This window comes from Canis lupus, chromosome 35 (genome assembly GCF_003254725.2).
Source record: "Canis lupus dingo isolate Sandy chromosome 35, ASM325472v2, whole genome shotgun sequence".
Taxonomy (NCBI): Eukaryota; Metazoa; Chordata; class Mammalia; order Carnivora; family Canidae; genus Canis; species Canis lupus.
The window spans coordinates 17253076-17276397 of NC_064277.1; the positions used below are offsets into that span (position 1 = coordinate 17253076).

At 41.6% G+C, this 23322-nt stretch overlaps 1 protein-coding gene across 3 annotated transcripts in view; it reads left to right on the top strand.

Annotated features, from left to right (window-relative positions):
* Nucleotides 1-23322, top strand: part of RNF144B (ring finger protein 144B) — a 169987-nt gene that overhangs the window by 99027 nt on the left and 47638 nt on the right. For all 3 annotated transcript variants that reach the window (XM_025443702.3, XM_035710487.2, XM_025443691.3), the window contains exon 2: nucleotides 10258-10458. In XM_025443702.3, coding sequence (XP_025299487.1) covers nucleotides 10294-10458 — 165 coding nt within the window. In that variant the 5' untranslated portion in view covers nucleotides 10258-10293. The remainder of the gene's footprint in view (nucleotides 1-10257; nucleotides 10459-23322) is intronic.

Genomic DNA, 23322 nt, shown 5'->3' on the forward strand with positions numbered 1-23322 from the left:
CTGAGGACTTCAGAATCCTATCTTTGTAGTGTTTCTGCTAATCCTGGCTTCCGTGTTTGCCCTGGCCTTGACTTAAAACGTTACTTTCTTGTTGAGTGAGATTCTTAGTGTTTGAAATCACTAGTTTGAGGTAGAGGTCAGGAATCATGCTGAACCCAGATGTTGGTAGAGGGTCGAAGTCCAAACAGTTTTGACTAAACCTACTTTGTGCAACTGATTGTTTTGGATACGGGCAAGGAGCCAAGATGCCACACAAATCATGCTTTCCACGGTGAGTTTTGGGAAATAGGGATCTGCAGCCCTTGCTCCGGAATCCTGAGATCTGATTTGGCAAGAATGCCCTACCTGAGTTTATAGAAGCTCCTTAGCTCTAGCACATTACCAATAGCTTTCACCTTGGCATTTGTTGGAAGTGAATACACGTGAGAGCCAGGCCTTGCATATTCTCTCTCCTCCATGTACATGTAAAGAAGTTCTCCACTGGGACACCTGGGTGGTTCAGCAGTTGAGCATCTACTTTCAGCTCAGGGCATGATTGCAGGGTCCTGGGATCGAGTCTGGCATCAAGCTCCCTACAGGGAGCCTGCTTCCCCCTCTGCCTATGTCTCTGCCTCTCTCTCTCTGTGTCTCAAATAAATAAATAAATAAATAAATAAATAAATAAATAAATAAATCTTAAAAAAAAAAATGGTATCCACTGCAGGATCCAGTGACTACTGACTGCCAGATGTGCTCTAGATGCTGACGATAAAGAGAAGGATAAGATGTGGCCTCTGTCTTGAAGGAGTTGGTATAAGCTTGGATATGACATTGTTTGGGGTTGCAATTTTTAATTTGTGTTGCTTTACCTGAGCCTGTTAGAGGTTTGCCATCTTGACTTTTTTTTTGTAATGTTTCTTCTATGTCGTCTGAGCCTTACATAACTCGAAGTGGCATAACAATACCGAAGTTCATTTATTTAATTATTTAAGTTTCAATTTGTTTGTTCACCTTCAGGTACATGTGGGAGGTCTTGTACAATGTTCCTATTTTTATTAACTTTGGCATTTGCTTTTGCTCATTTGATGGGTACTTCTAAACCCAATGCATCACACTGCGGTAGTTATTAAAACATGGAAGACTGTACATTCAGGAGAGTAGAAGTGGTCAATGTTTTTGCAACACAGAATGAGAAACTTCTCGTATGTGATGAGACCTCCGTTCTTGAACTGAAAACACACCTAGGGGCAATATACTTCTCAAATTCATAGCAGAAGCTACAGCTGATCATGTGGCTTGTAGCTTCTGTTAAAGAACATACTTTGAAAGCCGTGTCTCATTGGTTGCCAGTTCCTCTGCAGTCATGAGTTTGAGTCCCAGGCCTTGAGTCAACTGGTTCTTTGTCTTTGAGGGAAGACAGAACAAGCAAGACATCTCTCACTTGGCTCTTTATTGGACTTGTGGCTGAAGCTATAAGCCCACAAACTGTCCTGTGTATTATTACATAAAACTATCTGTTGACAACCTCCTCCACTAGTTTATTATTTGTAAGTGGGGACTGGTTTTAACCACTTTGACATTCCTAACACCTAACATGTGGAATTCAGTTCCTTGTGGGTCAACTTGGTTTCCTGCATTATTGATTTTTTTTAAGGAATTGATTTGGCAAAGGCATACAAAAAAAAAGCAGGCTGCCCCTTGCTTAGTGTGAGATGGAAAGGAGTCCTCTCTCAAACCGGTTTTTAAATTTGTTTGTATTTAAAACTTCTGTATGAAACTTTCACAAGACGGGATAATACATATATACACATGTTTTTATTCATTTGGAGAAAACATTTTGATTTAGGTATTCGTGCTTTAGCAACTGTAGTTTCCTGGCAGTGTCTTGACCCGAGAAATCAGCCCATCTCTTGCTCTATGGGGCTTTCTGAAATAACACTTCTCCTTGATCTGTTAATTACATCATTGTCTGACCTGCCTGTAAGTGGCGTCCCTTCCTGCTTCTGGACTTTGTTGTTATGCCAGGCAGGGGAAAGAAAATTATTCAGCAGGGCTGTATGAATAATTGTGGGAGGCAAGGGAACCACTGATTAAAACACGGGGTGGGCTGGGCACAGTGGTGATGTCGAGGAGGGAGCTACCATGATGAGTGTAAAATTGCAATGCCAAAAATATCATTGAGCTGTTATTCTCCTTTTCACTCCTACCTTCTTTGTTAAGGTTTTTTTTTTTTTTTTTTTTTTTTTGTTAGGAAAGCTGGGAATGGATTTTCTCCTCTTGGGCCTTTCCCTGTAGTGGTAATGAGAACATGGAAAGAAGGCAAGAAAAAAGAAATGTACTTTTTAGGAGAAGGATCAACATTTTGCCAATGTTAAAATTTGCCATCTCAGATGCCTGTACTCTATAGGATTTAGAGAATTAGCTTATCCCAACATCATCTACTTTGGTGGCCATTATCTTGACAGATCTTTCTATATATTTTGTAGGCGAAAAAAAGTAAAAATTAGATCTTATTATTCTCACTATAAAAAATTGTAAGTAGTTGAGGTGATGGATGTATTAATTAACCTTATGGTAATCGTTTTGAAACATGTATAGACATACAGGTATATACAAACATGTGTATGATCACTGCATTGTATACCTTAAACTTATACAATCCTATTAATTGATTATATCTCAATAAAGCTGGAAGAAAATTAGATCTTGTTAATAGCTGTACTAGGCTATACAGAATCTAATAGCAAAGAGACTGTTAAGAAGCAATATCTGCTAATATTTAAGAAGCTAGTCCTAATGGAGTGTCTGTCCTTTTTACCCACGTAATAGTTAATGGGATATGTTTGCGCACCAGTTCCATTTTTAGAAGTTAACAATCTCCGGGTTACACATTTATAATCTTAATGCCATCCTGGTACCTGTTGAGATGAAGATGTTGAAAGTTAAGGAATTACAGACTGAAGTATTTTTTATTTCCTGGTTTCCTCTGAATGAGGCTGAGAAGCAGGGGGGGGAAGACACCATTGTCCCCTTCCTATCCCATGAAGCACAATGGTAAACAGTCTTTTACACAACACTGCTACCTCACAAGGCCTGAGTAGGTGAATATTTACTTCTATCACATCTAAGAATTAAGTATTTATTAGATTTGTTTATAATAGAGAACAGCGTCTAATATATATTTTGCAAATAATGACAAAGTGGTGTCCTATATGTGCTGCCAGATATCTACTCATTGGCCTTGAGCAATATTCTTTTAAAAAATAATTAAATAGATATAAAATATTTCTGTTTTTTTTTTTTTCCCCAGAATTTATGTATGAGAAACACATAGAGAGAGGTAGAGACATAGGCAGAGGGAGAAGCAGGCTCCCTGTGGGAAGCATAATGCAGGACTCGATCCCAGCACCCTGGGATCACACCCTGAGCCAAAGGCAGATGTTCAACCACTGAGCCACCCAGGTGTCCCTATTTCTGTTTTTCTGATATTACTGGATTTGTACTGGCTCATCTAGTCCTTAAATGATGCAAAGGTGCAAGCTGAGAGTAGAACCATAGCACCAGCCACTGTGGAGATCTACCATAAATCCTTGTAACACCCATTCTCAGCCAGCTGGTCTACCTTCCATTCCAGACTGTATTTAGGGTAGAACTTGAACAAATGGCTATTGGCTGTTGATGGGCCAGCACTTCACTAGACTCCGTCAGTACTATCTGAGTCATTAATAGCTTCTGTTAAGGGCCTGAACTAGCAGCTAAATAAATAATTGTATTAGGCAGGAGTGCTAAGGTCAATGCGATACTAATTTTCAGATTTTGTTGAGTAGAATCTGGTTGCCTGCCATGTCATTCTTAGTTGGTATTGGGAGAGCTCTCCTAACAAAGCAGAGATGGGATCTTCCGATTGCTATATCATTCTACTCTGTTAAGAGTATCGGCTTCCTGAGAAAAATCTCTCCATTATAAAGGCAACAGTTCAGCCTTACCTTCCCCACTACCTACCCTTGTTGAAAACCTTTTCCTTTGTTAGGTCTATGTGAGTCATGCATTCATATCTTTTATTCCAGCTACCTCACAGGAATGACTCGGTGTCTTACATGAGCATGTAAACATTTTGAGAGTATTCCTCTGTTTTATCCCTTATTCTATATATATATATATATATATATATATATATATATATATATATATATTTATTTATTTATTTATTTATTTATTTTTTCTTTCAATATCCCTTATTCTTGAGTAAATCTTTAACTTTCATGGCATGGCATAGTTTGGAAGTAAGATCTCAGCACAGATCAAGTAGATTTTTACAGAAACCTTCTGTTACATCAATAATATCCACTTGACTCATTTTGTTCACTTTCTCCCTCTCTGGGTCTCTTTAACTATGCTTTATCCATTTATCTAAGTTCAAAAATTTTTGCTGAATGGTGTAAAAATTCCTGAATAACTAGATAAGTATCCTGGTAAAGCAGTATCCCTTCCAACTGCATTATCTTTTTGTGCAAAGGAATGATTGCTGTGATTTTTGGGTAGTGAGACAGGCGTAACCTACGTTAGTTAAAAATACTTTGAAAGTTGGCTCTCACACCCTCTGCATTTTTGGAGCAGATTGCTTTTTCAGGCCACCAGCAGAATATGAAAATTCCTTATACATCCTGTGCTTCCAGCATAGCTTGTGAAGTATTCCTTTCCTTGGCAATTCTGATCAAAACACATGAGGGGAAAAGTGACTTTTATATTCTTTTCTATCTGACAGTACTAGCTCCTCACATAATGAACACTTTATGGTACAAGAGACAATCAGGCTAGGAAGAACCGCTGATTCCCCTTTCTTGGTAATTTGGTGCAAAATCAGATGATTTAAAGGGCCTTTCTTTGCTTGCACGCCCCAGCCTATCTGCCCTGTCATGTGGCTGCTTATATTTAAGCAAGTGATGCTTCTACAGTTTGGGTGAAGTCCGCCTTCACTACCACCGCCTCTCCCAACCCTGCCACCAACTTTAGAAAGTTCAAACCTAAAGGCAGCGGTCAGGTTTCTTTTCTTCCCAACCTGCCGGTTGTGTTCTCTGCCAGAAATTCTTTTCTCACTGGGTTCTTGACACCCAGTAAGAGGCTCAGTCACATTTGTAGTAATTATAAAAGCAATTACAATTGCTACTGTTTTAAACAAGCAGTAGGCCGGAGCATTCAAGTCACTTTCTTATTTTAGGTAAAACATGAGGTATGAGGTAGAACAAGTTGAGCAAGCTAGTGAGAACGAGTTATGAGCTCTCGGGAGGGAAGACTTCTTGGAACCCAGAGGGGTGTGGGTGTGGATTGTCAGCTTACCTGTGAAGTTGTATCCTGTGACAGGGTCCGGAGCTGCAGATGTGTGGTCACCTTCTTCTGGACACCCCCCGAGAGTCATGCTAATGCTCATGGTTTGGGTGTGCAGATGAGCTTCTGCTCTTGGTGGTTGCATGTCATGAGACCCAGGAATCCTGGGAAGACATAAACGGAGGACCACTAGGATGCCTTAGAGCCACTGACCAGCATCTGTGGGAGACAGTCTCAGGGTTTTCCTAATGATTGCTTGCAGAGCTCTCTATGTAATGAATCAATGGGGAAAGGATTTCTTGTTTGATGCCTTTTTTCTTTTTTTTAAATGAAGCACTCATTCATTCTTAAAATGTTCATTACTGATTTTGCCCAGAGCAAAAACCAAGAAGCTAGTTTTCAAACTGTGTCTGATGAAGTCTCTGTCTTCTGTGATGGTGTCTGGGAGGCTGCTGAGGGAAAGGTCCGGGGAACCTGGCCCAGCTCTGCTAGTACTGCTGGCCCCAGCACGGCCTCCCCTTAGCTCCTTGAAATGGTGGCAGTTCACTTACAATTGTGTTTTTCTAAAATTCCATTGCTTTAAAAAATGTCCGAATGCCATCACTTTAGGGAATTGGTGTTATGGCACACAGAAACATAAATCATTTCTTTTTGAAGAATCATTTTGGATTGTTCACATCTCAAAGAGATGAAGTACGTGACCTCCTTCCTGAGTCTCCACTACAAGCACTGCCTTGTTTGGAATGCTTGGAATTTTTGTTGTTGTTTTAACAAAACAGGTCTCTGCTTTAGAAAAGGCTTTTGTCATAAAAATTACACTTTAAAAAGTTGTGTGTATATTAAACCACTTTATCGAGGTAGGATTGACAGACAAGAAGCTATTCATATTTAATATATACAACTTGATGAGTTATATGCCTGTGGAATAGCATAATGCTGATACTTAACAGTGTTATATTGCATACTTAGAAATCTGCTAAGAGGGTAGATCTTATGTTAAGTGCTCTTGCCACACACACACATACACACACACACACACACACTGATAAATAAAGGGGGCAGGAGGAAACTTTTGGAGGTGATAGCTATTTTTAAATAAAATATTTTATTTATTATTCATGAGAACACTGGGAGAGAGGCAGAGACATAGGCAGGTTCCCTGTGGGGAGCCCCATGCGAAACTCGATCCCAGGACCCCGAGATTACGACCTGAGCCAAAGGCAGATGTTCAACCACTGAGCCAGCCAGGTGTCCCTATTTTTATATTTTTGTAACTTTGATTTTGTAACTCACAAAGCAAAGAGTGGAAACTTAATGGACATGGCAAGAGAGGAGATTATGTTTCAGGTGGCCACGATTAAGACCATTTCTAATTCTGCTTTCAAAAGAATTCTAAGAGATAACCTAAGAAGTATGCAATTACATATTTGTTTCTCAAGTGTTATAGGTCTCCTTAATAAAGAGAGGGGCAGCCCGGGTGGCTCAGCGGTTTAGCGCCACCTTCAGCCCAGGACCTGTTCCTGGAGACCTGGGATCGGGTCCCATGTCGGGCTCCCTGCATGGAGCCTGCTTCTCCCTCTGCCTGTGTCTCTATGCCTCTCTCTCTCTCTCTCATGAATAAATAAATAAAACCTTTAAAAATATATAGAGAGAGACACCTGGCTGGCTCAGTCAGTAGACCATGCCGCTCTTGGTCTTGGATTCCTGAGCTCAAAACTCACATTGAGGGTAGAGGTTATATTAAAAAATGAAACAAAAGGGATCCCTGGGTGGCGCAGCGGTTTGGCGCTTGCCTTTGGCCCAGGGCGTGATCCTGGAGACCCGGGATCGAATCCCACATCAGGCTCCTGGTGCATGGAGCCTGCTGCTCCCCCTGCCTGTGTCTCTGCCTCTCTCTCTCTCTCTCTCTCTCTCTCTCTCTGTGACTATCATAAAAAAAAAAAAAAAAGAAACAAAAAACCAAAATAATATAGGTTAAGGCTGTAAGAAATAATTGACTTTGTTGAAGAATACCTAGGTCTTCTGCTGGGTTGGAACAACAGGATTTACCTACTCATAATTGCTTCTTCCAAATGGGCTCTTCATGCAATTGACATTTGTGGTGGGAAGGTGGTTCAGCCTGTGTCATTCCTGTCTTTCCTCCTCAGGAAGCATTTGCTGGCTACATTTCTTCTGCTTCTTCTAAAATTGTATTAATTTTTAACATTTTGATTCCAGTATAGTTAACATACAGTGTTATATTAGCTTCAGGTGAACAATATAGCAGTTCAACAGTTCTATACATTAATACATTACTCAGTGCTCATCATGAGAAGTGTACTTCTTGATGTTTGACTTGGGATTTCTCTTTTTGAGTGCAAAGATAATTGGAATATATGGTATGCATCATGTTGGGAAAACAGAAATGTGAAGACAACAGTTGGGGGAGATTGGTGATATATGTGTTACAGAACGGAGGTGTCTTGGAGAAACAAACAAATGATAGTTGTTTAAGTGTCAACTGCAAGGAGGAGACAGACAAAATCACTTATTTTGACTCCTAATTGACCTTCAAGATAGATTTTCCCTTCAAAATACTGAATTTGGTAGGCATGTTGTTTTGCTCTTGGATGATAGCTAATTAATAGTTAATCAAATAAGAACACCATGTCTCGAACCTTATTGGGCCTTTCCCAAGAAATATCATGGAAGTCAATCACTGGTTAGCTTCCTATTCAAATGTATTTTTAATTAAGTCTACTGCTACTCAGAGAGGGAGTAGGGGAAAAACCTTGAATATTTCAGGTTACTAGAGTTAGTAACTATTGATTCTCTCTGGTATGATATTAAGTTGGTGGAGCTGGACCTCAAAAATTTCTTTTTCCTTCCATCTAATCCAGTTTGTTTTTCTCTCCATTGTTGCGTACCTTTGTGCGTATATATTGAGACGTAAGCCACTGTAGGGCTGTGTAGCAGATGCCAAACATGTAATTTCTTTTGCCCAAAAATGGGGGGGTGGGAAGGAAAGAGTCTGGTTCTTGTAGAGGGAGAGGCTCTTTAGAATGATTTCTGTTGGCCACAGTCTTTTAAAATAGTAAGAACTTTAAGATTTTGCTTTTCTGTAATTAGAACATGGAATTTCTTGATATGATCTAAACTATGGAAGATTATTTTTACAATTACTTTACCTCTTGTAAAGATAATCTGAATAAAAACAAGTAGAAGGGCATCAGCTCTAATTTTTATTTTTCAGTGTAGAAAAATCCTTTCTATATTTATGCCATGTTTGGAGACAGATTTCACTCTGTATAGTTTTAGTAATCTTATGATACTTGTAGTCATAGGTTTTTGGTCTCTTTCTCTCTCCTTTCCCTCTTCCCTACCCCTTCTTCCTTCTCTCTCTCTCTCCATGTTCCATCCCTCCATGTAAAACCCACTTGTGAGGCAGCCCTTGCGTAGTGGACCAGGCTTTGGGCATCGTTTCAGAAGATGGAGGTTTGAATTTTGCTCTGCTCTATACAAGTTCTGAGAATTTTGGCCTATTATTTAACTTCTGAGGACCTCAACTCCTCTACGGAGCGAAGGAAAAAATCCTCAGGGTTGCAAAAGTTGAAATGAAATGACGTATGTGAAGGAACACAGTTAACACTGATGAACACAGTGAACACTGTTGAAAAAAATGTATTGGTGTAAGATTATACATAACATAAAATTTACCATTTTGGTCATTTTAAGTGTATAATTCAGTGGCATGATGCACACTCACAATCTTGTGCAACCGTCACACTATCCATTTGCAGAACTTCGTCATTATTCCAAACAGAAACTCCATACCCATGAAATAGTAACTCTCTAATTCCCTCTGCCTCTACTTTCTGTCTCTCTGACATTGACTTGATAGGTACCTCACATTGATGGAATCACACCATATTTGCCCTTTTGTGTCTGGCTTATTTCACTTCTCATAATGTCTTCAAGGTTCATCTGTATTGTAGCGTGTGTCACAGTCTCATTCCCTTGTAAGGCTGAATAGTATTCCATTGAGTGCTTGTATCACAGTTTGTTTATCCATTCATCTCTTTGATGGGCATTTGGATAGTATCTGCCTTTTGTCCATCATGACCACTGGTGTGAGGCACATTGATGTGCGAGTGTCTGCACCCTAGTTTCAGTTCTTCTGGGTGTACACCAAGGAGTAGAATTGTTGGATCATATGGCAATTCTTTGTTTAATTTTTTTGAGTGACATCCTGTTTTCAAGTATTTTTGTTTTTTAATCTGTTGGATTGTAGTGATGCCACTCCTGAATGGTGTGTTTGTTCTTTGTGGTCCTTTCATTCCCATAATTTACATGCAATGAGTCAGGATGGTGAGGTCACTTTGTTTGTTTATTTATTTATTAAAGATTTTATTTGTTTATTCAACAGAGAGAGGTGTGTACACATGTAGGGTCAAGGGGCAGAGGGAGAGGGAGAAGCATGTTTCCCTGCTAAGCAGGGAGCCCAATGTGGGCCTTGATCCCAGGACTTTGGGGTCATGACCTGAGCTGAAGGCAGAAGTTTAACTGACTGAGCTACTCAGACACCTCTAGATGGTGAGGTCACTTTAAATGTCAGGACTCCAGGGGCATCTGAGTGGCTCAGTGGTTGAACATCTGCCTTCAGCTCAGGGCGTGATCCTGGGATCCTGGGATTGAGTCCTGCATCAGGCTTGCCTCAGGGGGTCTGCTTCTCCCCCTGCCTCTCATTTTGTGTCTCTTATGAATAAATAAACAAAATCTTAAAAATAAATGTCAGGACTTCAGGAACACCTTGCCAAGGTGGCAAGCTCTGTAGCCCATGGTTCTCAGAAATGCCTCTGTTGTGCACTAGGCATCAGAGAAGGTAAAGGTTTGCTCTGTTGGTTTGCAGGTGTGTTGGTTAAACAACAACTGTGTGAATGAATATCATATTTTCTGCTTTGGACCTTCTTGCAGAGATCGAGGAAACTGAAGAACGCTGAGGACAGGTGGATGGGCTCCATTGGTAGGCTCCACTATCTCACCATGACCACGGAAAATCCGATGCCAGGAGACCTGGCTCCAGCCCCCCTCGTCACTTGCAAACTCTGCCTGTGTGAACAGTCCCTGGACAAGATGACCACACTCCAGGAATGCCGGTGCATCTTCTGTACCGCTGTGAGTTTTCCTTGATGCTGTCATCATGAGCATGAGGAAATGCAAAAGGGGAGAATGAGAAAATGTACAGGATAGGTTTCTGTGGCTTTCTGAGAAGTCAGGGTTTGCTACAACAGGCTCCTGTTTGGGAGGGAAAACTCCACGTTTGGATCGGTTTCCAAATAGTATCTTGAATGGTAAATCTGATCGTCACTGTTTTTTAGGCAAAGGATAATGTATGTGTGAAATTTAATGCTTGGTTAAATAAGAATCTGTTCTTAAGTACTAGGCAAGAACAAAATAGAAATTTTTAAAAGAGATTTTATTTATGTATTCATGAGAGGCACACAGAGAGAGGCAGAGACATAGGCAGAGGGAGAAGCAGGTTCCCTGCAGGGGGCCTGATGTGGGACTCGATCCCAGGACCCAGGATCATGACCTGAGCCGAAGGCAGACACTCAACCACTCAGGCACCCAGGTGCCCCAAAATAGAAATATTTTTAACATGGCTTAGTTAACTACCATCTGTAAGGAGTTTATCAGATATTCTGAATGATGGAGAAATCAGGTAGCAATTTTTACTGAATTTTCCTTTTTTTTTTTATTTTTTTTATTTTTATTTATGATAGTCACAGAGAGAGGCAGAGACATAGGCAGAGGGAGAAGCAGGCTCCATGCACAGGGAGCCCGATGTGGGATTCGATCCGGCATCTCCAGGATCGCGCCCTGGGCCAAAGGCAGGCGCCAACCCGCTGCGCCACCCAGGGATCCCCTGAATTTTCTTTCCTATACTTGCTCATCTCCTATAAAGCACATGATATATAATTCTTTTACTTTGTCATATCTCCCTTTTTTTCTATTTTTACAATATGCTGAATGGTACCTATTCTTCATAATCAAGAGAACCCTGTAGAACTCCAGGGATGGGCTTGTCTCTTTTAGTTTGACACTTGGTATTAATGTCTCTGACCCTCATCGCACATTTCCCTGAAGATTGGTTGGTTAAGGTGTGAAGATGGGAAACAGACTGATGAATTCAAAGTGGCTACTAGAAGCATGAACTCAAGTGGTATTATTCAAATTTTCATTTATTTAGAAATCTTTTGAGCTTCTGCTGTATGCCAGGCACTCTGCTGGATGTTGGGAATGTAGCAGTGAATGAGATACTTCCCATTTGGTGGATGGACACATTGAAGGAGCCATACAAGTTTAGTGGGATCAGGGGAAGCTAGATATAGCATATCAAAAGAACGTCTCCCCCACCTGGAGGTGGGACGGACATACTGGTGGCAGTGATCTCTGAACTGAGGCTTCAAACAAGAGTTGCAAACTGATGCTCATGGGCCACATCTGGACTCAACACATTTTTGTTTGGATTCCCAGTTGTGAAATTTCATGAGAAAATGAAAAAGTGGTAAGATGTAGCTTCTCTGTATTCATAGGCCCAGAAATAGATGGTCTTCCCTCCCTCCCTTCCTCGCTCCCTCCCTCTTTCCATATATATAATATATAAAGATTTATTTTTCTTTATTTTAAAGAAGGAAAGAGAGAAAGCATGTGAGTGGGGAGAGCAGAAGAGGGAGAGAACCCCAAGCAGACTCCCTGCTGAGCTGCAGAGCTGGACGTGGGACTCGATGCCATGACCCTGAGATCATAACCTGAGCCAAAACCAAGAGTCCGAGGCTCAGTTGACTGTGCCACTCAGGTGCCCTTACCCTGTTTTTATTACCTGTCTCTCTCCTATATGTATTTGAATCAACTACCCTTTTAACCTGAGGATGGATTCAGAGTCATGTAGGACACATGCTGGCATCTCAGGATGGGAGAGGCCTGATGCCCAGGTTAAAATATTTACCATTTATCTATGCTTTGGTAGGTCTTGTGTGGGCAGACTGTTAATGTTTATTATACAAAAAGCTTAATAATCCCCAGGCAGTTGTGGGTTTAATGCCCTGACTTGAGAGGGAAGTTGAGTTGTTCAGTTGCAGAGACCAGTGCTTACATCAAGGGGAAGGGGAGAAAGCAGTCATTAAGGAAGTAGAATTATTTATCAAGAGGTGTGTTTCTTAAGCATACTATAAAAAAGAAAATAAAACAAAAAGCAGATAACAAGTTAAGGTAAAATAAATTTTGCCTCATCTCGGTGGTTTTTTTGTTGTTTGTTGTTGTTAGCTAATCTAATCAACACAGAATGTTCTCAAGCTTGTTTATAGCAATTTAAAAAATTATTTTTTTGATTGAGGATTAGGGTAGGGAGAAGCCTTGGAATGACTTTTTTAGGTAAAAAAAGGAAAGTGACTAAAATCCTTCCCTTATGTCTCCAATGCTGAGATCCAAAGATGACCGCGAGTAGTAGTGTTTATTCATTTAATCATGGAGCCCCCCACTGAGCAGGACCCGTGTCCCAGCAACTGTTCTAGGCACTGGGACTTCCCAGTTTCAGAAACAAAACCCAGCAGAGATCCTTGCAAGATCTTAGGAGCTGTATCTCATCAAAGGTGGTTGCATAATAAACAATAAACAGAATAAATGGGTGAGTTATATGGGCTTGAGTAATAGGGCTCAGAGAAAAAACAGCGGGGTGAGGGAGGTGGCAAACAGGCAGGGGATGTTGCAGGTCGAGTAGGGCATCAGGAGGAGGCCACGGTGACATCTGTACTGGCTCTTCCTCTTCTATCAGCGTGTGTTGCTTAAGGAAGTGACCTTGTCAGCCAGGGGGGGGCTTCAGCTTCCTTTGGTCTTGCTCTGCTGCCCAGTGCTGTGCTTCGAAAGGCATTAGTTCTCTGACTTTCTCCCATATGTTTCGGACCCTTGCCTAATCCTTGAAATGCATGAGTCACAAGCAACGTTTGGTTAAAGGTGGGATGGAAATTTCTGTCTCAGGGTTACTGATGTTCAAAAAGCAGGATATAGAATTCAGTTTTTGCGATGAGACTTCATGGTTCAGGATTCAGGTTTGTGCATCAGCGTCGGGTAGAGAAGTACACACGCAGAGGTCGTATCTGACACCCTCCCAAGGATTGTCGCAATAGATCTTGGTTCCCAGTTAAAGACAACACAGCAGCTTCTCGGTTCTCCTTTGGTAATCTGGAGGTAGGAGTTAGCACAATTAGATTATCCTGTCATCTGCAATCATACTTCCTCATTGTTGGGGAGTGCTCCAAAGTAGAAAGTCAGATGGCTTGGTATTTTTGATATCTCTCCAAGTCTGGAACTTTTTGTGCCTTATAAACATTAACCTTCCTGATAGCCCATCATTCCCTGTGATCTACCAAAATAATAGTTAGCTGCTGTATTTGATTACATTACTGTCTATAAATTGGCAACTGATATCAGACTCACCTGAAATGCTACTCTAACTTTTTATTGTTTAGACCTTTTATTCCTTCTTTTAAAAAACTATTAAAGAATGTGTCTGAGCCCCCAGATTTCAGTTTGCACTGAAATATTAGATATTCAATATTGATATTAAAGATACCAAGTGTGTCTTGTGTTTTTAAGGCTGAAAAGAAATTTGTGACTTTTTTTGTGAAGATACTCTATTTGAGAGAGAAAGCAAGAGACAGCATGAGTGGAGGAGGAGGAGCAAAGGGGGAGAGAGAGAAGCAGACTCCCTGTTGAGCGGGGAGCCCAATGTGGGGCTCCATCCGAGGACCCTGAGATCATGACCTGAGCCAAAGGCAGATGCTTAACCCACTGAGCACTCAGGTGGCCCTTGTGACATTTTTTAATAGGCCATATACTACTAATTTCCAACTTTAAATATGACTGCATGACATCTCCTAATTATTGGCTAGGAAAGACTTCTTGCGCATACTGTGTATTTCAAAGAGTTTTGCTAAGATAGTTCTCTCTGCCCTCCTCATTAGGAGAATGACCAAATGAAAGGTCCTCCTGCTGGATACGGTGTACTTACATAGATTCAGTAAAGCTTTTTATAAATTTTTATCTTTGCCCTGTTTTCCCTAAGAAGTATCCCTGACCATGTTGCTGTGAGCTTAAATATTTTGTTCCCAAGATCAGTGGGCTCTGGGAGAGCAGTATGGATAGAGGTGGAGTGTCTGACTTGACCATGAAAATGAGCCAGCTCATTCCCTATCTTTAGGGAGATCTCCTCTAGGGAGATTCCCTGTCTTTAGGGAGATCTGCCTCAGTCCACGTGTGTTCTGTGGACCTTCAGCTCTGTAAAACAGAGGTAGCCCTTGAATAAAGTGTTCCATAATCAAATTAGCTCAGAAACTGGTATGTTCTCTCTCCCTTTTTTGGAAGGCACATAATGCACTCTGTAGGCTCTGTGAAATCTTGTGGTTAAAAAAAAAGCTGGGGGACCCTGTTTAACTTCTGAAGAGGCATTTCCATTTGACCATGCCATCTTTTTAGTGGAACACCCACCCATTAGCTTCTCCACAATTTGTGTGCCAGAGAATGCTGCCTTAAATCATTACATGTAGGTAATTCTTGATTTAAATGACATCTAAAGAACAGAATGTGATGGATGTTGCTTCAGATAATCCATCAGCATAGCTACTTTCTTGTTAAAGGAAACTTTGTGTGTGCTGTTTCCAGTGGTGGTTTCTGTAAGACTATTTGCTCAGCTTTGATATGCAGAAGAAAATGTAGTATAAAGCAAGGAAGGCTAACTATACAGGACAGAAATGGTCATAGTTCTCATTAGCCTGACTGAACTCAGAGATCACTAGGAGCATTATGGAGCCAAAGAAGTTGATATTTAGGGATTATGGGGAGAGTTGCAAAATTACTTGTTCTTGCACTTGAAGGTTAAATATCTCAGGGATGGTAGTCTACTAACTAATGATATGCAAAAACTCTGTCTCTCTCCCTCTCTCCTGTGGATTTAAATAACCCAAACATGAAAATTCAAAATTTCCTTTCCTGGCATTTGCAACACACTCTTTCAGATAATAACCACACAATTCTAATTCAAGTGGAAGAAAAAAAAATTCACTAAAGTCAGTTATCAAAGGAGGGAAAATTTATGGGTTTGCTCCCTGGTGAGCAATTTTTGCCTCTCAGATTTAGTTTGGAAGCTATTTCCCTCAGCCACGAATTAAAGAATAATGGAAATACAGTTGTTGCTTGTTTTTATAACCTAGATAATTTCACCTGAAAAGAGTCGGTATGTTGGGCATGGCCTATTTACCTTTCAGATTATAGACAGGATGTGCTGAGCAAAAAGAAAATAATGTCCAGCCATATTCTTGCCTTTTTTCCATTACATTTTGTTGGCTCCAAGTAGTTAGAACTCCTTTTACTATTCATTTCTCTGAGCCAAATGGATTTTCCAATGTTTAAAAAAGTGAGAGGAAACATAAAACTTTTTAGACCAAGCCCTTCTTTTCCTTGGGCCCTGTTGAGTGACCTTTATGAAAAGCCCACATACAGCCCAGGAGACATTTACAGTTTGGAAAGAGTTGCTGTGTGTGCGTGCGCTGGCGCATGTGTGTGTGTGTGTGTGTGTGTGTGTGTGTGTGTGTACCTGTGCACACATGTGTACTCACACGGGCTGGTAACTTTCAAATGAAGCAGAGAACCTGCGGTGGTTCTTTTCCTGGATTCTAACTCACGTCCACATTGGGATTTCAGAAGGAATGGTGCTTTTCTACTATCACCTCTATTTTTTGCTTTCCAGGGCAGTGTGTGGTGGTTAGCATATTTGGAGGTAGGAAGATCCCAGCTCACGTTCAGGCTTTGCCATCAATGAGTGTGACTGTATGCAAGATCTTTGGCTTCTCTGAAACTTCGTGTCCTCACCTGGAGGGAGGAGAGAGGAATGGGAGGAGCGTACCAATCTCAGAGGGTCGTAGGAAGCATCAGGTGGGAACTCCAGTACAGTGGCTCGCGCAGTGGCAGGTCTCTTGTAAGTTGGCGTCTCGTTACTCCTTTCTTTCCTAAGTTTTGTCAGTATGCTGAGCTGTTCTGGTTTTCAGTAACTGTTTTAGAGAAAGGGAATCCTGTGAAGACTTGACTGCCTCCCTCATTAGCCTTTTATAAAAAGATAGTTATATATAGGTGATTTCAACCTTATGAGATACCCACAGACTAGCAATTAGGATATAGAGAGAGATTTGTCTCTTGGACTTGTCCAAAGGTTGGCTGACGGCTGGGTGCTTCAACTGAAGAGGTGAAAGTAGGTTTTAGAGGAAAAGCAATACAACTTTGAAAGTAAATAGAAGAGGATGTTTACCCAAAGGGTATGAAAACACTAATTCAAGAGGATATGTACCCTATGTTTATTGAGGCGTTATTTATAATACCTAAACTATAGAAGTAGTCCAAGTGTCCACTGATAGATGAATGGATAAAGAAGATGTGGGGTGTGTGTGTGTTTGTGTGTATGTATGAATGTATATATGTGGAATATTATTTAGTCATAAAGAGAATGAAATCTTTCCATTTACTACAACTTGGGTAGATGTAGAGAGTATAATGCTAAGTGAAAGAAGTCAGTGAGAGCAAGACAAATACCATATGATGTTACTCATATGTGGAATTATTAAACAAAACAAATGAACAAAGGAAAAAAAGAGATAAGCCAAGAAATAGACTTTTAACTATAGAGAACCAACAGAGGGGTGGGGGCTGGGGGAAATGAAGGGAATTAAGAGTGTACTTACTATGACGAGCGCTGAGTAATGTATGGAGGTGTTGAATCACTCTATTGTACACCTGAAACTGATGTAACACTGTATGTTAACTTATCGGAATTAAAATAAAAATAACAATAAACAAAACCTCAAATCATAAGAGTGAATAGATAAGCACATTTCTGATGCATGTAGGACATCGTATGAAAGTGTCTCAAGCTACCATTTATTTAAAAACTGCTTACCCCCAGTAATGGAATAACTTGTTGGCTTGCTATGTATAGTCTAGTGTTAGTTTAAGTATTTTTTATTGAGAACTCTCTGGAACTGCAAGAAATAATGAGGCATCGTATGCCAGCAACGTCAGGAAAATCTTTTGTCCCGCCCTCTGGTCCTGACCTGCCAGCCCTTCCTGAAGCTTTCAAATTCTCCAGTTCTCTGCATTCTGCTGTTTTCTAGTACATTAAATGGACAGAAGTAAATGCTGCCAGTGTTAAGCCCTTCCTTATCCTGTTGGGTTTTTTTTTTTTTTTAAAGATATTATTTATTTGACAGAGAGAAAGAGCACAAGCAGGGGGAGCGGCAGGCAGAGGGAGAGGGAGAAGCAGACTCCCTGCAGAGCAAGGACCCTGATGCAGGCTCCATACCAGGACCCTTGGGATCATGACCTGAGCCGAAGGCAGACAGCTTAACTGAGTGAGCCACCCAGGCGCCCTCCTGTTGGTTTCTGATACTAAAACATACTGGTTTGTAAGGTTAGTCTTATGGATAGAGTGAATTTCTCTCTCGGGTTTTCACTGTTTGTAAAGGACTTCAATATTCTCACCGCTTAAACTCAAGAGTTCTGATGATGCTTTGTATTTGCCACGATGACTTTGTATTTATCAGTCAAGTCACTGATTTGAAATGCAAATTTTGGTCCTATATTTTCCCACCACCGAGGGAGGAGGGAGCCACTGCAGGATAGATAGCATCTGAGAAGTGGGAACAAATGGAAACAGCATGAGAAATGGAGTGGGATGACTCAAGGAGGAGTTGGCTTTCTGGCCCCATGATCTCATCCATGCCCAGCGCTCACCACTCACTCAAGGCAAGCGGTTAAATGTGGCAAAAGCAAAGAGCAGCAAAAGGAAACCACACTCTTTGGGCTGAGTGACTCCACTGTGGCTCCTCTTTCTGGATGCCAGTATGGTTTGGCATCTGCAAGACTGGGTCTCAAATCTGGTTACTTGGGCATCATTAATTCAGCATATACAAAAATATTTATTGTGCCCTGTATATTTCTGAGGGTCAAGGTCTAGTGGTGAATGATCAGATCAAGGCCTGGTTTTCACATAGCTCAGATTTTGGTGCAAAGCACAGATACTGACAAGCAGACATGCAAGTCAGATGTTGATAGAGGCTCTGAGTTAAGACAAAGCACGGTGTGGGGGACAGTAGGCCTGCAGGAGCCAGCAGGGGGTGTGGGGGGGTGTTTCTGCTATGCATTGGATGGTCATGGAAGTCTTGCTGGTAAGGTATTCCTTAGAGACCTGGAGGACAGGAGAAAAAAGCTGTATAGATATCTGGCAAAAGAGTTTTTGGGAGAGGGGAGCCGTATGGAGGTCCTCAACTGGGATTGTGTGTGGCATTCAGGCATAGCGAAAGGTCAATGTGTGTGTGTCTCTCCAAAGGGAGACAGTAGGAGATGACATCAGAGAGGTAGTGGTGTCTGTCTGGAGGACCCTGCAGGCTATTGTAAGGATTTTGGCCTTAGTCTCATGTGAGGACAGAAGCCTTTGGAGGGCTTTAATCCACAAAGTAACATGATTTAACCGTATTTTAACGGCTCATACAATTATGGAGGTGAAGTTTCCTGATCTCCCTACAAGCTGGAGCCTAGCCTCAGGAGAATCACTGGTGTGTTCCAGGCTGAGGGCAGGAGAAAACCAGTGTCTTAGCTCATGCTGTCAGGTGGAATGGAAAGAATGAATACTCCCTCCGCCGTGTGGGTTTGTTCAGTCCCTCAACTGATTGGGTGAGGCCCACCCACATGGGGAGGCAGTTTACTTTCCTCTGTCTACCAATTTCAATACTGGTCTCATCTGGAAACACTCTCATAGATCCACCTAGAAATTATGTTGCAACCCAGTATCTGGGCATCCTGTAGCCTGGTTAAGTTGACACATAAAATTAACCATCACAGCCACCTTGGCTGCTGCATAGAGAGTTAACTGCAGGGGCAAGGATGAAAGCAGGGAGAGCTAAAAGATAAATACAATAATCCAGACCAGAGGTGATAGTGGCGTGGAACCAGTGAGTGGTAGCCACTCGTGTTTGGGTAGTCTCAGGCTTCATTTTCTTTTATAGAATATAGGGATGATAATATATCATCTAAGATTATAGAGAAGGTTGCAATAGATAATATGGAGAAAGCATGTAGTCCAGTGCCTGGAATGAAGCTAGTGTGTACATAGCTGTCTACTAATTTTAGTGTGATCATCGAGATTTTGCTTGAAAACTTCCAGGATTGGGACATACCATGACACTGGCTATTCAAGTACAAAATTTCTCTTTTTTTTTTTTTTTAAGATTTATTTATTCATTTGAGAGAGAGAGGGTGAAACATGCATGTGCGGAGGAGGAGCAGAGGGAGAAGGAGAGGTAGAATTCCCAGCAGACTCCTTGCTGAGCATGGAGCCCGGCTTGGGGCTCCATCATACAACCCTGAGATCATGACTTGAGCCAAAATCAAGAGTAGGATGCTCAGCTGACCAAGCCACCCAAGTACCTCTACAGAATTTTAAGTCTAAGCTATCTCTTCTTCTGTATACATTTGAAACCTATTTCCAACCTGGTTCTGCTCTCCAGAACAAAACTGGTTGAAATCTAATTTTTATTCTACTCGCTAGCTCTGTATTATTTGAATGAGGCTTATCTTATTGTTAGGACAAGATTGCTCATTAAAAATTCTCCCACAGTTCTCCATCCATTGTGGGGATATTAATAAATAGCACTTCATTTCTCCCCCCACCACCCCTTTTGTTAACACCAGCTTTTGGAACAAGCTTTATTTGCACAACATTCTTGACTTTGATCATGAGTTGAACAAGTACTTCAGGCATTTCTGTATTCTCTTAGGAAAGCATATGGTCTCAGGGTAGGGGGGTGGTACTAGAATAAGGAACAAGATTTAATTTCTTTTTCACAAAGAAGGTTATAAAAAGATGGTACGTTGGCAATCTGTGTTGGTGTGTTGTGGAGACTTTTTTTTTTTTTTTCCACAGCCTACCTTGCCAAAGTTTAATTTTTCAAACCACATATCAGAATATGATAGGCTGGCCAAATGTGCAAACCATGACCAGAAAGCAGACAGAAGTGGGAATACAGTGAGAAAACTTTCCCTTACACGTACTGAGTCACCAAAGCTTTTCTGTTTATTTTTTTGTAGTTGTATGTTTATTCCAATTTCCTGTAAGTCTATTCTTATCTTTTTTCTAAAAATTTATTTATTTCTTTATTAGAGAGAGAAGGGGAGAGAGAGAGAGAGAGAGAGAGAGAGAGAGCACGCCACACAAGTAGGAGAGGGGCAGAGGGAGAAGCAGACTCCCTGCTGAGCGGGGAGCTTGATCCCAGGACCCTGAGGCCATACCTGAGCTGAAGGCAGATGCTTAACCGACTGAGCCACCCAGGTGCCTCAGTCAGTTCTCATTTGAATCCTGATTCTACTCCTCCATTTGGTAACTGCCACGTCCCAGCCACAGCGCTGTGTGGATAGGCATAACCAGTCCACTTCTCCCATGGGAAGCAGACCCCCTGATGAGGGAAGTACAGTGTGCTGTGGGAGTGCAAGGGAAGCCACCTAAAGTAGACTTGGGGAGGTCAGGGAAGGTTTCCTGAGTGGCTGAGACCAAGAGGGGACCAGCAGGTTGCTTGATGGCAGTGTTGGTGAGGCTGTGGATGGGAAGAGGGCCACAGGAAGGAGAGGCAGCCACATGTGAAGACACAGAGCCAAGGAAGAGTGGCATCCTGCAGAGCTGAGCCAAGAGACGTCCCTGGAACATACTGTGGGGGGCATGGGGGTGCTTGGGCATGAGGTTGGAGAGTGAGTTTGGGGAGGGTCTTGTATATCTTGTTAAAGAGCATGAGGGGGCCACTGAAGGGCTTTGTTTGGATATGGGGGAGGGAGGGAGGGAGGCAGGATGGCTCTGGCGCAGAGTACAGAATGGTCTGGAAGGGAGCAAATGAGTAAGAGGAAGGAAGGGGGCTGTCGAGAGCTTGGAGAACACTCCCCTCACCCACATATGCAGTATTTATTATGGCAGACTGCAACTTTGACGTCTGGAGTATGAAAATTAGTTTCATGTCCCAATTTCTCCCTCTTCTGTATTTGGATGCTAATGTCTGATTTCTCACAATGTTGCTGTCGAAATGCCACTCCTGTCATTCTTGCACGCACTCCTGTTTGAATCATATTCCCTAGGGCTGACGCTGAAGTCTTGCTGCCTCTTATGCGATGTATCTCACACCTTCATGTCTTTCCTACTTTCTAGAATCTTCCTCTTTCTTCCTTCAATATGTCACTTGCTCAGTAACTAAGGAAGTCTCACTGCGTGATCAGGGCAATTACAAGTCAACAAATACTGACTTTGTCAAGCAGAATACTAGATTGGGGGGATTTATGGGTGAAAAACTCAAACATAGTTCTTACCCTGGTGGCATTGGCTACCCTAGTGTAAAAAGGATCAGCTCTTCTCTGAAAGCATTTAGCATTAAAATGGAATCAAATAGATTTCATACAAATATCTGTATTGCAGGGGTGCCTGGGTGGCTCAATTGGTTAAGCATCTGCCTTTGGCTCGGGTCCTGATCCCAGAGTCCTGGGATCAAGCCTTGCATTGGGCTCCCTGCTCAGTGGGGAGTCTGCTTCTCTCTCTCCCTTTGCCCCTCCCCCTGCTCATGTTCTCTCTCTCTCTTGTTCTCAAATAAATAAATCTTTTTTAAAAAAACCAACCAAACCAAGTATCTGTATTGCCTTACATTCCAGCAATCTGACCTAGACCCATTTTACCCTCCCGTCCACACTTGAAGTTCACTGAGGGCAGAAGCCCAGGAAGAAAGGCATCAGTAACCATCACTGTTGCATGACAGCAGCAAGCACTCATCCACCTTATTCAGCATGAGCCATTGTTCTAAGGGCTTTAACCCATTTTATCCATAAAGTGATGCCCAACTCAGTTGTTAAAAAAATATCCCTACTTTAAAGATCATGAAGTAAATCTACAGTAGTTCCCTGTTTACTTGAGTAACAGATGTCTGGGTTTGTGCGTTCACGTTCTGAGGCCCACTCAGCCCTCCATCCCAAGCAAATCATTCACCTGATGACCACTGTCGTACAGTACTGGGGTCAGGCGGCAGCAACTGTGCCAGAACCAGAGAGCTTCTCCAGTTACTGCCACTACTTCTGCAAAGTTTGCAGTCATTTCTGGGTGGGATGTGTAGGGTGTTAGGTCCTCTGTTTCTCTCTTTCATAGAAATGGAAAGTCAGCAGGCAAATGAAGGCTCCCAGGGGCAAGGCAGAAGGAAAGGGCACATGGCTATTGCTCTCTTCCCTTCCAGTGTAATCCAGAAGGGCTTTCGGTCCCAGACTGATTTCAGCTAAAATGTGAAGGTTTTGGTGACCAATTTCATGTACATTGATGGGGGTTAGAGGATGTACGTAGAAATAGAGTTGAAAGAAAAATAAAAAGAAATAGAGTTGAAGCCTTAGTTGCTTTATTTTCTTCCTTCTTACCCTATGTTTCCTTGTGCTCTCCTTTTTAAAGGCTGACTTTTACTCTTAATAATAACCCAGTAATATATGCTAGGTTTTTAAAAGATTTTTATTTTTAGAGAGAGAGCAGAGGAGGGGTGGGGGGATAGAGAGGAAGAAAGAGAGAAAAAGAAAGAAAAGAAAGAAAAGAAAAGAAAAAATCCTAAGCAGGCTCCATGCCCAGTGTGGAGCCCGGTGTGGGGCTCAATCTTACGACCCCAAGGCCTGAGCAGAAATCAAGAGTCAGACACTTAACTAATTGAACCTCCCGTGCTGGTTTTAAAACAAAATAAAAGCTTCCAAGGTATTGATTGTATGATCGCTTCGCCTTCCAGACTCTTTCTCTGTGTGCAAATATGTAAACACATGGATGGATATATATATATTTATATACATATACATATAAACACACACACATCATGTAATAGAGAAATGGGATCTTTACAGATAATTTTTCTTTAACTTTTCTTTACAAATTTAAGTTAGTGT